The sequence below is a fragment of the Panthera uncia genome, assembly GCF_023721935.1.
Source record: "Panthera uncia isolate 11264 chromosome B3 unlocalized genomic scaffold, Puncia_PCG_1.0 HiC_scaffold_1, whole genome shotgun sequence".
NCBI lineage: Eukaryota > Metazoa > Chordata > Mammalia > Carnivora > Felidae > Panthera > Panthera uncia.
The window spans coordinates 41,209,658-41,223,249 of NW_026057582.1; the positions used below are offsets into that span (position 1 = coordinate 41,209,658).

At 39.2% G+C, this 13,592-nt stretch overlaps 1 protein-coding gene across 1 annotated transcript in view; it reads left to right on the top strand.

The window, feature by feature from the left end:
- The first annotated feature begins 2,818 nt into the window (after positions 1 to 2,818).
- The window catches only part of ARMH4 (armadillo like helical domain containing 4), a 123,868-nt gene continuing 113,094 nt past the window's right edge, over positions 2,819 to 13,592 (top strand). The window contains exons 1-3 of the mRNA XM_049612702.1: positions 2,819 to 4,252; positions 6,758 to 7,012; positions 9,811 to 10,023. Of these exons, the coding sequence (XP_049468659.1) occupies positions 2,875 to 4,252; positions 6,758 to 7,012; positions 9,811 to 10,023 (1,846 nt within the window). The 5' untranslated portion in view covers positions 2,819 to 2,874. The remainder of the gene's footprint in view (positions 4,253 to 6,757; positions 7,013 to 9,810; positions 10,024 to 13,592) is intronic.

Sequence of the window (13,592 nt, forward strand, 5' to 3'; positions counted from 1 at the left end):
TGTTGGAACATGAAAACATTTGCATTTTAATTCTATGCCCTATAGATAAAATATAAAAATGGATTCATGGAAGTAGAATGGATTTATAAGATTATTTTGTTTAACTCCTCATTTTATCAAAGGAAAAACTGAGGCCATTTGCACAATATCCCATAGCAAGTTCTAGTAGCAAGAAAGCTAGGATTCAGGAATTGTTTTTCTCATTCTAGTCCATATCCCTCTAAATAATACTGTCATTCATGATGGCGTGTTTTTTTCAGGTTTTTATCCAGAAGCATGGGATCATGTAGACCAAGTTTTTAGGCCACACCCTACATTGTCTGGGATGTTTAGTAAGATTTCATTGAATGGGAAAAATATTTGTTCAGAAAAGAGCAGCTCTTTGAATAAATCAGAGTGTTCTTTAGCTTTTACATATGTTTCATAGTTCAAGTTGTACAAAGACGTAGTTTCACCAACGGTGAACATTCTTGTTTACAGTGCTTCTATATTTTTGTCTTTTTTTTAAATTTTATTTTTTACATTTATTTATTTATTTATTTTTTGAGAAACAGACAGCACAAGCGGGAGATGGGCAGAGAGAGAAGGAGACACAGAATCCAAAGCAGGCTTCAGGCTCCGAGCTGTCAGCACAGAGCCCGATGAGGGGCTTGAACTCACAAACTGTGAGATCATGACCTGAGCTGAAGTTGGACACTCAACCGACTGAACCACCCAGGCGCCCCCTATATTTTTGTTTTAAGGGGGCAGCAAGCCAGATACTATTACTAAATGTGTTACCTGGCTACGAAGTGGGATTCTTTAGGGGTCATCTAAAGTATGATGATAACTGATGTTCAGAATGTTGACATGTCTTGGCACATGCTAGTCCCCCTTTTTCAAGTATCTTTCCCATATTCTCTCCTTTTAAAATGATGCTAGCTCCCTGTATGTCATTTAATATTTTAATAAAATTGTTGCAGACTCTCATCCCACATAGAGGGAAACTTACCATCCCTCTCACTATCTCTGAAGACTCTTGAGGGGGTGTAGTGACTTCTATTTCTCCTAGTCACCTCTGGCTTCAGTTTTCTTCTGTTGCTAAATTTATGATCCTTGATATGTGCTGGTCCTTTTCAGCACATGGCTCCTCATGACATCTTCTCATTCCTGTAGTCTCCCAAAGTACTGTGGATTCAAGATTTCTGTGTGACAAATTGTCCCTAACGTGGTGGCAATCAATGGTTATAATTTCATCCCACTTCTGTGCATTAGGAATTTAGGAGTAGCTTAGCTGGCTGGTTCTGGCTCAAGGTCTCTTAAGCAGTTATGGTCAAGATGCTACAATTGTCTGAAGGCTTGAGTGGGGCTGGGAAGATGACTTCAAAGGTGACTCATTCATGTGGTGCTGGTGGTTTGTCAGGAAGCCTCAGCTCCGAATCTGGGGATTCCTCTTTCTTCATGTACAAAAATTCAGCCTTCTGTTTTCTCTTCACCTGTCTAGATCATGCTGTAAGGACTTGACCTTTTCTTGGTCTCAGAAAGACCTACAGACTAAACAGGGAAGCTTTGAGCTTCTTAAGGGGAGACGGACCAATGAAAACTTACTTTTTATACTTTATGTGTGCACATTATGTGCTTAACCCAAATACTTTAATGATTACACATGAAAGAAAGAAAAAAATTCAACTTTTATAAAGGTTACATTTTTATTCTAGAATTTTCATTCTTAGGTTTAATTTCCTAGAACATCTACAGCATCTGAGAGATTTCTGATGATGGAAAAAGAAAGAGCCCAAACAGCAAAGTAGATAAAAAAAAACCCCGAAACTCATAAATTTTGGGGGGGGGGATTAGTAGTTTTGCTATAGTTTTAGTTTTAATGAGAGTGTGAGTAGTTTTTTAAAAAATGCAACAAATCTTAATCTAACGATAATGTGTATTCAGGAAATGTTGCTAATTTAAAATGTATTTCATTTTCTTAAAAAGTTTTTTTTCTTAAAAACACCAATTTACATTAACTCTTTTACCATGTCTACTCCTTAGTTTTTGAAACATCAAGGGTTTGCCTTTAATTTTTATGGTTGTTACAGAGAAAAGAAATCATTTAAGTGTTTTAAAGAGGAATTTTAAATGAAAATCATTTACATACTTAAAAAACCTCTTTTTAAAAGTTTATTTATTTATTTTGAGAGAGAGAACAAGCAGGGGAGGGGCAGAGGATCTGAAGTGGGCTCTGTGCTGACAGCAGAGAGCCTGATGAGGGGCTCGAACCCACAAACTGTGGGATCATGACCTGAGCCGTAGTCAGACGCTTAACCGACTGAGCCACCCAGGCGCCCCTACTTTAAAAAACTCTTGCATGGAACTGGTATTCAGTGTTTTATGATGATGTCTTATAAGTTTTAAACCATAGTTGAAAGATCTCTGAATGTAATGTAAATAAATGTAAGGTTTACTTTCTGTATCTTGGACATATTGCCATTTTGGTAGTCATTTGCTTATGTGATTAATAGAGGAATTTGGGGAGAATATTGCAAATGTGACTTCAAGGGTAATTTTTTTTCAAATAGGCATTAAAGAAACAATGAACTTAGTCCTTGAACTCTGTGTGCCTTTTCTAGAGAGCTTCAAGTTAAATCAGCTGCAAAATTCAGCAGGGAAAAATGAACTGGGTTATCCAGTTCTCAAAGGTACAAAGAACTAGAACAGCCATCTCTTCCATACCATCTCTGAGCACCACGCCAAGGAGATGATTTTAACTTCTGACTTTACTTAAAGGGGCTTATTTACAAAATACATTTACATGACAGTTTGATATGCTTTATTTTTCTGCAGGACTCAATTACTGGAATTGTCAACTCTGCCAATTTATGTGCACATTTCTCTTCCACTATGAGCAGACCAATTGTATTGCACATTTGTCTGGCATTCTGTGGCCTTCTACTTCTCAACGTTGCCACACAATGCGTGGCCTTCCCCAAAATGGGAAGAAGGGAGATAGCACATGGTCTTGCAGAAACAGGGCAGCCAGAGAGGATGAACACAGATGACCCAGAAAATGACTCTGTTACTTCAAAGTGCACTCCCCAGTTGGTAGTCTCTGAAGATCCAATGATAGTGTTAGCGGGGCCATCAGCAACATCTTTAAATAAAGTATTTCCTATTAACAAAGAAGCTCATCCAGTAGGAACTGGGCTTATGCAGCCTAATAGTCCTGACATTTACACTGCTACCGAGACAGTGATCCCTGTGGAGGAGGAAGTGTTTGGGTCCAGCCAGCCAGAGAGAGTGTCTTCTGAAAGCCGACTCTCCAAGGCCATGCTAACCAACCCTACCGCTGCAACCGCACCTCTGAATATGGATGAGAAGGAGGAACTCTTCAGTAGTACCCTCATTCAGCCCATTGCGGAAGGGACCACAGAAGCAACACTGGGTTTTCTGAAGCATGTGGATCATCAGTTGTTTGCAACTGAAAGTCAGGAAAGAGTTAGTCTGGGACATTTCCCTTCCTCCGATGTGAATACTAAAGAAATGCTGACCACCAGTCCAAGGACAGAGAAGTTTGAAGCCGATGCAGAACATAGGGCAAGTTTTTCCCCTGGTGCTGAGCCCGCAGCAGGCATGGCGCCTGGAAGCCCCATGCCTGATAGGGAGAAGCCTTTGCAGATGACAGCTGATCATACCCAGACTACCGCCACCAAGCACTGGCTCACAACCTCTGAGTACACCCTGAGTGTTGAGCCAGAAACTGACAGGCCGCTGGGAGCCCCAGGAGTCACAGTGAGTGTCAGCACTGCTGTTCCAGCTGCCTCTGTCATAAGTGATGAGTGGGATGACACTAAATTAGAGAGTGTAAGCCAGATAAAGATCCCAAAGCTTGGAGACAATATGGAGACCCAGGTGGGAATGGCAACGTCTCAGACAGCCCGAGTAACAGATAACGATGCTATGGAAGGTATGGAAGAGGATGAACCTTTGACAGAGGTTGCAGATGTGGCTCTGGGGCTGCCAGAAGGGGAAACCCACATGGGGACAGCCCTGCTAATGGCACCCGGGGAGGAGCGATCGTCTGCCTTCACGGATCAAAGTTCCTTTACTCCCACGAGTTTGATGGAAGATATGAAAGTCTCTGTTGTAACCCTCTTCCAAGATACTGCAGACTTCATGGAATCCACTAAGGAGAATGATGCTATGTTTTTCATAGAGACCACTGTCTCCATCTCGGAATATGAATCTGAGGCGCATCAACTATTGGGACATACATTGAAAGGTAAAAGAAAGAAAGAACAAAAATAAACTTTGGGAAGGTTTTGATTTGAATTTCTTATTTTTTAAAATTGGTACAAATGACATATAGCGTTGTATTACTTCTAGGTCTCATTTTATGTTTTTCTTTTTTTTTTTGAGTGAGAGTTTAGAAGTTCTCTAAGTTTTGATGAAAAGCAGAAGTAAACAAATACAAAATGTATTTTATGTAGAAATTACACCCAAATACAACCTCTGCATGTAGGCCATTCAACAGGAAATAATTTGTCCCCACCCCTATCATTTGGCAATTTTGGGGACATTTTTGGTTGTCATAACAGACAGGTGCCAGGATATCCAGTGGGCCAAAGAGGCTTGTGAACATCCTGCAGCACGTAGGATAGCCCCCCAACCACAAAGACTTTTCTGATCCAGAGTGTCCGTAGTGCTGAGAAACCCTGAAATAGACTGATAGTTTTCACACATGTCATGATGAAAATGTATAACTATTCAGGAAAATGTTAAAGAACTAGCTATATGTTTAAATGGTATAATAAACAATATAGGATATTATTTACATATAGGTGTAAAAAATACTCACATACCTGATAATTTCTTACCCAAAGCTTTCGGTAATATTTATCTTAACAGCATTAACCACCTGAGTTCTTTGATTTTGTTTTCCCAAAAAGAAATTCCTCTAGAAATAAGAAAAAACCCCAATACTGATGAATTCTCTCTGTTGGCTTAATACTGTGCTACTTCCTCTTCGCCGTTATATCTGTGACTGTTATGAGCTGATGAGCCTTACATTTGTTGCTGACGGATAATGTTTTTCTTTTATTATGTGTAGTTGGTCAGATAACAGCATGAGGAAGGATAGACTTAGTATACATGCTTATGCTCATTCCAAATTGTTTTGGAATATGTTCATCTTGTTATATCAGCTCAGTAGCTCCGTTAATGGAAATTTCAAATTAGTAATATGTTTTATAAAGTGTTGAGATTGAATTAAAATGGTAAGATTGAATTTTACGTGTCCAGTTCAGTTTTTAAGGACCGAAAGACTTAGTATACTGTACGTTTTCGTAGAAGCTTCCAGAAAATGTTTTGTAAGTTGGTTGTTAAATTCCATTGAGAGAGTTGGGTCTCCATTACCATGAAGATATTAGATGTGACTGAATAAGAAGTTTACTTCAGTTTTCCATAACAGTTTAAGATATTCCTGGAGCATTAAGTCATACGGTTCCAGATTATTCATCGCATAAGTGAATCTCTGATACTTATGTATTAGAATTGCATAGCTTGTATTAATACAGCCTAAAATGTAAAATGAATTTGATGATTATATGGTTCTTATTTTGATTATTGAATATGCTCCTTAGTCATAATTGTGTCACTTAACTCACTTTCTACCTAATGTGACAGGCATAGTTAGCACAGTGGTTAAGAGCACTATGTAGGCTTCTCTCAACCTAAATTGTTTTTAAAGTGGGTAATAATAGCTGATATATTGGAGTATGTGCTAAGTTTTACATGTGTTATCTAATTTAATCTTTGTAACAACTCTATGCGATAGATACTGCTGTTATTTCCAATTTATAGCTGAGGAAACTCAAGGCCCAGAGATGCTAAGGAATTTGTTCAAGGTCACACAGCTAGTAGAGGCTGAGCCAGAATTCAGACCCAGGCAAATTGACTCTAAAGCCTGCATTCTTGACTGCTATGATGTATGGCTTCCATGGAATGGTATTAGTACCTATCTCCCTTTAGTACATTTTAGAAGATAAAATAAGATAATGCTTACAATATAATATACTTAACAGTGCATGTATGTAGCATATAATAGAAACCCAGTAAACATGAGTTACTGTAATTATTATTCCTTTATTCAAAATGCTAACTTCTTTTTCCCCTTCAGAAGTGCAAATGTGAAAATTAATAGATATAAATGCTTCTGAGAATTTTTTAAAATTATTTTTAATCTTTATTTATTTTTGAGAGAGAGACAGTGTGTGAGCAGGGGAGGGGCAGAGAGACAGGGAGGCACAGAGTCCGAAGCAGGCTCCAGACTCTGAGCTGGCAGCATAGAGCCCGATGCGGGGCTTGAACTCATGAACCGCGAGATCATGACCTGAGCCAAAGTCGGACACTCAACCGACTGAGCCACCCAGGCGCCCCGAGAATTTTTGAATATAACTTAGTTCTGTATAATTTGTTTCTTCACAGACTGGTTATGTTGATATTCATAAAAGGGAGCTCAGCTGTTGACCTTCCAATTTTGTTTTGTATTTTATTTTATGTTTTTTATGTTACTGTATTTATCTCTGTCTCAGATTGATTCATCGCTCCTGAAAGCAGCAACACTGAAAACATTTATTTACTGGCATTTTGTATCTGAGCGATCCATTTGCTTTCCCATACCCTGAAATATATATATTTTTTTCTTTTTTCAGTTTATTAATTATAGAGTGACTTTTTAAGGCAGGGAATTTGTCTATTTTAAAATGTTGTATCTCCCCCTTTTAAGACATCCTCACTCAAGAGATGACAACAGTTGTTCAAGAAACAGAAGCCACTTTATCACTGGTGACACAAGAGCAGCAGGTTTCTACCCTTGAGGTTACCAGAGAAAATGGTAAGATTGAGGAAGGAGAAGAGCCCCCCTCCACCACATCTGGTGTTCCTGCCGTTACTCAGCTGTCGAGGAGATGGGAGCCTCTGGCCACGACACTTTCCACTGCGGCCACGCCTCTGTCTTTTGAAGTTACTTCTGCTCTGGAAGGTTTGTAAGGGAGGGAGAATTTTGGGGGTGGATCTTTTCTGAGTTAATAAGGAATAGAATGAGTGAGGCAGATGTACCCCCATTTGCCTCCACTAACCTAGAGAATGAACAGAAAATGCAGGTGAACGCTCTGTTGTCTGGGGAGATGTGGCAAAGCCTAAAAGGATGAGGGGTTAGTTCCCAAAGCAAAGTTTCCTGGTGGCTCATCACTGGGGCCTGTGAAGGCCAGGCTTCCTGAGAACTCTCTCCTTGTTTGACAGGTCTGGCTGCTAGGAGCCTGGGGGTGGAGTGAAAACAGTGAGGACCAGGGTTTGAATCCCAGCTTTGGCCCTCACTAGTATTGTGGCCTCAAGCAAGTTTCTTAATGTCTCTAAGCCTGGTTTGTGCATCTTTAAATAATGTCTACCTATCTTAAAAAAAAAAAAATTAATGTTTATTTGTTTTTGAGAGAGAGAGAGACAGAGCATGAGCAGGGGAGGGGAAGAGTGAGAGAGGGAGACACAGAATCCAAAGCAGGCTCCAGGCTCTGAGCTGTCAGCACAGAGCCTGATGCAGGGCTTGAACTCATGGACTGTGAGATCATGACTTGAGCTGAAGTCGAATGCTTAACCAGCTGAGCCACCCAAAAGATGCCCCTGCCTATCTTTTATGTTAATTTAATTTAATTTATTTTTGAAGCTAATTTTTCTATTTTGAGAGGGAGAGAGAGAGTGCATGTGTGCGAGTGGGGGAGAGGCAGAGAGAGACGGAAAGAGAGAATCCCAAGCAGTTTCCATGCTCAGCACGGAGACCATGACCTGAGCTGAAATCAAGAGTCAGTCACTCAACTGAGCCGCTCAGGCACCATGCCTACCTATCTTATAGGTTATTTTAAGGATTTGAAATAATGTATACAAAGTGCTTTCTATAAAGGAGGCCCTCAAATGCTCTGATATCTTAAGGACAGCAAAGTTTTCAAATCTTGGTGATTATCGGAATTGCCTGGGGATTACAAAAATTATTATTTAATTATTTTTGGACCTCATGTCTCTCATTATTTGTTGGTCTAAGTAAATAGGCTTAATTTATTAGCTGAGTTTTTTTTTTTTTTTTTAAATAATGTAATAAATATCTCCTAATCCTGTCTCTCCAAAAAACCCGTAGGGCCTGGTTAGTAACCTACATGTAATCCTATATCTCAACTTCCTCCTCTGACTGGTAACTGTCATCCTGAATCTTGTGTTCCTCATTTCCTTGAATTCCTTTTAGTTTAGTTTTATTAAATGCATAAAATTATGCATTTAAACATTTCAGTAGTTTTTAACTTTATAAAAACAACATTGTGCTGGAGATAACCTTTTTGGGACTTACTTGTTTTACTTAATAATCTATGGCTAAAATTTACCTAATGTGGTTCTTTTGTTTTGACTGTTTATGTTTCATTATGAAAATAGATCGCAATTTATGCATCTAATCTTTATCCAGTCTCTTCTAGCAATTTGCATTTGGGTCATTTCCAGGTTTAGCTATTGTGAACACTGATTGCTGCCATATGCATATTCTCTTGCATATTCTCCATTGTACATGTACAGAGTTTCTCTTGGTTATATTAGCAAGGAACTGAATCGCTGGGCTCTAGGTATGAATGTTTGACTTTAGGGGGCAATGCCTAATTGTTTTCCAAAGTGGTTACACCAATGTATACTCTTAACAGCCATGGATGTGAGAGCCTGTGAATCCATATCCTGGGAGTTAAAAAAAATAGTTTTCGGTCTTCACCACCAAGGAGATTCTGATTCAGTAAGTTGAGATATGTGGAAAGCATGAACATCGATTTTTAAAAAACTACCTCAGAGATCCTGATGATCTACCAGACGTGCAAAATAATACTATTCAAGGGTTTTTTATATAGGGGAAAACCTGGAGCTAAATCTGGCTGCTTTGAAATTGAGCATATCCTAGACACATACTCTTACTCTTTGGCTTAATTTTTAAAAGTAGTTCTTGGCATGGGGCACCTGGGTGGCTCAGTCGGTTGAGCGTCCGACCTCGGCTCGGGTTGTGGTCTTCCAGTCTCGCGGTCCGTGGGTTTGAGCCCCGCATTGGACTCTGTGCTGACAGCTCAGAGACTGGAGCCTACTTTGGATTCTGTGTCTCCCTCTCTGTCTCTGCTCCTCCCCCATTCATGCTCTGTCTCTCTCTGTCTCAAAGGTAAATAATCGTTAAAAAAAATTAAAATGAAAATGTAGTTCTTGGCATATATTTTAATAATTTTTAAAACATATTTTATTAATGTTTATTTATTTTTGAGAGAGAGAGAGAGTGTGAGCGAAGAAGGGGTGGAGACAGAAGAAGACAGAATCCCAAGCAGGCTGTGCACTGTCTGCACAGAGTCCCATGCAGGGCTTGAACTCATCAACTGTGAGATCATGACTTGAGCCAAAACCAAGAGTTGGATATTTAACTGACTGAGCCACCCGGGCACCCTTAATAATTTTTTGTTAAATTTTCTATCTTTTCCATCGTTCTATCTAAAATTCTGCAAAATCCATAGTATTGTCAATGGAATGAGTGGGGTATTAAAATTTAAAAAGAAAGTTCTGATTTGAGACAATACATTTTCCTGGAAGGTAAAGTGTCTGCCTTGCATAGCTGGATTGATGCACTATGGGAAGAGGGAGCTGGCCTAAGTGCCAAACTTACTGTATATAAGATACTGGTTTCATTAATCATTTGTTACTTAAAAAGAAAAAAAATACATGTATACATTTCCCCTAATGATCATCTTTGGGTCAAGTCCTATCTCTTGTGTTTGACAGATCTAATGGACACCATCACAGGGCCAAATGAGGAATTGTTCACACCAGTTATGGGCTCTCCAGTGACTCCGCCTGGAATATTGGAGGAAGCACCCAGCATTTTCCCAGCACTTTCTGATTCTGAGGCACCCTTTGAGACAAGAACCATTGTTCCATCCATTAGCCGTGTTAATACAGCTGCCTCATTTGGCCTGGAACAACTTGAATCTGAAGGTACCCATACATTGAAGAGAATCTTTTCTGTGACTGATTGAGTCACTGAGCAAATGTTGTTTTGAAGATTAAGGAGAATGTATTCCGTATGCAGTGTAGATCAGGGGTCAGTAAACTATGGCCTGGCCAAATCTGACCTGCCATCTATTTTTGTATGACCTGCAAGTTAAGAATGATCTTTACATTTTGAAATGATTGAAAAAAAATTAAAATGAGAATAATGTTTTGTGACATGTAAAAGTTAAATAAAATTCAGATTTCAGTATTCCTAAATAAAGCTGTATTGGGACCCAGCTACACTTGTTCATTTACATACTGTCTGTGGCTACTTTTGTGCCAGATTAGCAGGGTTGAGTAGTTGTGACAGAGACTGAATGCCCACAAAGTATAAAACATTTATGATATGGCCCTTTACTGAAAAAGCTTGCTGGCCCCTGGTCTAGATCAATCGTTCTTAACTGTAGATGAACATTAGGATCACTTGGGGGAACTTTGAAAAAATCCTCATGCCTGATTCCTCCCCGTGATTCTGATTCAGTTGGTGTAGGATACGATCTGGTGTCCACATTTTGAAAGAGTGCTTTAGATGATTTAAAATCTGCCAGCTGGATTGAGGATATTTGTTTATAAGGAAAATCCAAGTTTCCCCACCAGATTTTCTTAGGTAGAAGTTTTAATGTGGGTTGTATTTTCACAGCACTGCTCTGGTTGTTAGTGCTGGGTTTTTCTTCTTTATGACCATCTCTGGGATGTTCATAGGATGCTGTACTATTTGGAGATGGGTAGTCTCTTTACCTGTTAAGACTGAGAAATTCATGCCAAATTATACTTTCCAAGACACTGGCTTTGAGCGTGAAAAAGATGCTCAGAGCACAGCTGTACACCCACAAACAAGAAGACTGGAAATATGATGAGAGGTCATTTAATTAATCAGCGTTTTGGCAGGCAAACAGCTTTTGGTTGGAAGTGCAGAATATCCAGAGATTTGTAATGCTGAGTTTCTAATCTAGAAGACAGGTAAGCTTTTGGGAACTAAATTATCTGTGGGTTTGATGCAGTAAAGACATAGGATGTGGTGTTATTTAATATTTTGTCTGCTGTATAGCAGGGAAGGTGGTTCATCCAGGTTTGCAGCAGACTCCCTCACAGACTTTCAGGGTAACACTGGCAGTTTTCTGGCAGAGAAACATGACGTTTTAGGAGTAGTGTGGAGAACTCCATAGTAGAAGGCTGGTTTAAGAAATGGATCAAAGCAAGCTCAGAGGCTGATAGCTCTTGCACTCCACATTGAGATAAAAACCGTATGACTTTGAGATTAATCTCATATTAGCTGTCTGCTCTCCTTGACGCCATCTGGAAAAAGCAGGTTTCCCCAAATTAACCTGCGTTAGAGATGACAGCTTTACCCGGCAGGGCTCATTAAATCAGAGGGAAAAAAATATATTTGTGAGTAATCCATACTTGTGAAACTGCAATAATTTTCTAAATTTAGTAGATGATGGCAGTTGCGTTGAAATATGTGAGAATTTTCTTGACTTGCCTAAGATGTCCTGGAGTTTTAGTGCTTTTCTTCTACACAATTCAATTCCAGCTTCTTTTTGAGAATATATTTTTTCGGTTTTTGATCTAAATTATGATCCTTGTCAAGGCTTATGGAAGACCTTTTTGGTTTAAAAATACTCTGTCAGCTACATTGTTGGGCTTAAGATAGGGTTTTGAATAAGCACACCTTTTCTTCTAGAACCCAAGAAGTGCACAATGTATGTTTAATTAGTGTACCTTAATAACATCACAATTAGTTTTATGTTGGTGCATCTACTTCTCTGGAAGCTGAAGTGACTACACTTACTTAAACAGATAAACCTACTAGATTTCTGTGTGTGTTGGAGGCCTGCGGTTTCAAGGTATGTTTTTCCGCCTTGTCTTTGAGACCTTTGGGTGAAGGATTTTAATTCTATCATAGGGTTATACCCAGAGGAAGATAATGTATTCTTTAAAAAAGCATTTTTTAAAAAATGTTTATTTATTTTTGCGAGACAGAACGCGAGTGGGAGAGGGGCGAAGAGAGAGGGACACAGAATCCAAAGCAGGCTCCAGGCTGTGAGCTATCAGCACAGAGCCTGATGTGGGGCTCGAACCCATGAACTGTGAGATCATGACCTGAGCTGAAGTCACACTCTCAACTGACTGAGCTACCCGGGCACCCTGAAGATAATTTATTTTTACTAGAACAGAGGGTTGTGTGCTACATCAAGTTACCTACCTTTCAAGTTTTAATCTCCGTGATGTGTTGACAAATGACATACAATTTTCCAGTTTAAAGATGTGTTTATTTAATTATATTATTAAATTTTTATATGCTATTTTAGTATCTTCTTTCCCACTAGGGGACAGAAGCATTTCTCCAGAGAATGGAGTATTTTTCTCAATGGGATATGGGCAAGACATGCCATTATTAGATACCAGACACCCAAGGAGCAACAACCTTTGTGGAAATTTCTGAATGTTTATCCTTTAGGGGATAATTAGGGGCTCAAACAAACCTCAAATTGTATCTACTTGGCCCCCTGTCTTCTTTGTCTCCTCCTTTACGGCTCTACAGCATAGTCACTGACTGTCTTAGTTTTCTAGGGCTGTCATAACAAAATACCACAAACTGGATGGCTTAAAACAACAAAACTTTATTCTCTTGTAGTTTTGGAGCCTGGAAGTCTGAAATCAAGGTATAGGCAGGGTCATGTTCCTTCCAGTGCCTCTAGATGGGTAATCAGCCCTTGCTTCTTCTAGTTTCTGATGAGGCATTCCGTGGCTTATGGCAACATGATTGCAACCCCTGCCTCCATGTTCACGTGGCTGTTATACCTAAGTGTGACTGTGCCCAAATTTCCCTCATCTTACAAGGACACCAGCCACTGGATTAGGACTCACTCTAATAACTTCATCTTATGTTGATTGTATCTGCCAATAACCTATTTTCAAATAAGGTCACATTCACAAGTATGGCGGGTTTTGAATGTGTGTGTGTGTGTGTGTGTATTTATACATTTTATATATTTTATATATATATTTATACACACACACAACGCATATATACACACACACACACACACACACATACATATAGTGGGGATGCAGTTCAGCACATATCAGGGGTCTGTCTCTGAGAAGTTCACCAGGGGGTTCTGAAGGCAGATGTGCTCTGTCTCTGCAATATCCACTTGAGAGATGTGCATTTGAGAGCAGGAGAAGTTGTGATGTGTTCTACATTTCTCAGTCTCTGAAGAGACTGCCTCTATATGTGCATTCCACCTTCTGCCTATTTTAGTAGGTTTTTTACCTTGTCAGCAAAAATAGTTTGATTTTTGAAGGGATAATGGTTTATCTGTCACCTTGCCTGACACACTTTAATTCCTTGTTTATTTATTTTATTTTTTTTTATTTTAGGGAATCAATGTTTTCAGGATGGTAAAAAATGCATTATACTTGTCTCAGGCATAACTCCACTAGGGCTGCATTCATCATTTTTAAAATACAAACATGCAAAAGTGTTCTAATTTTTTATTCAAAAT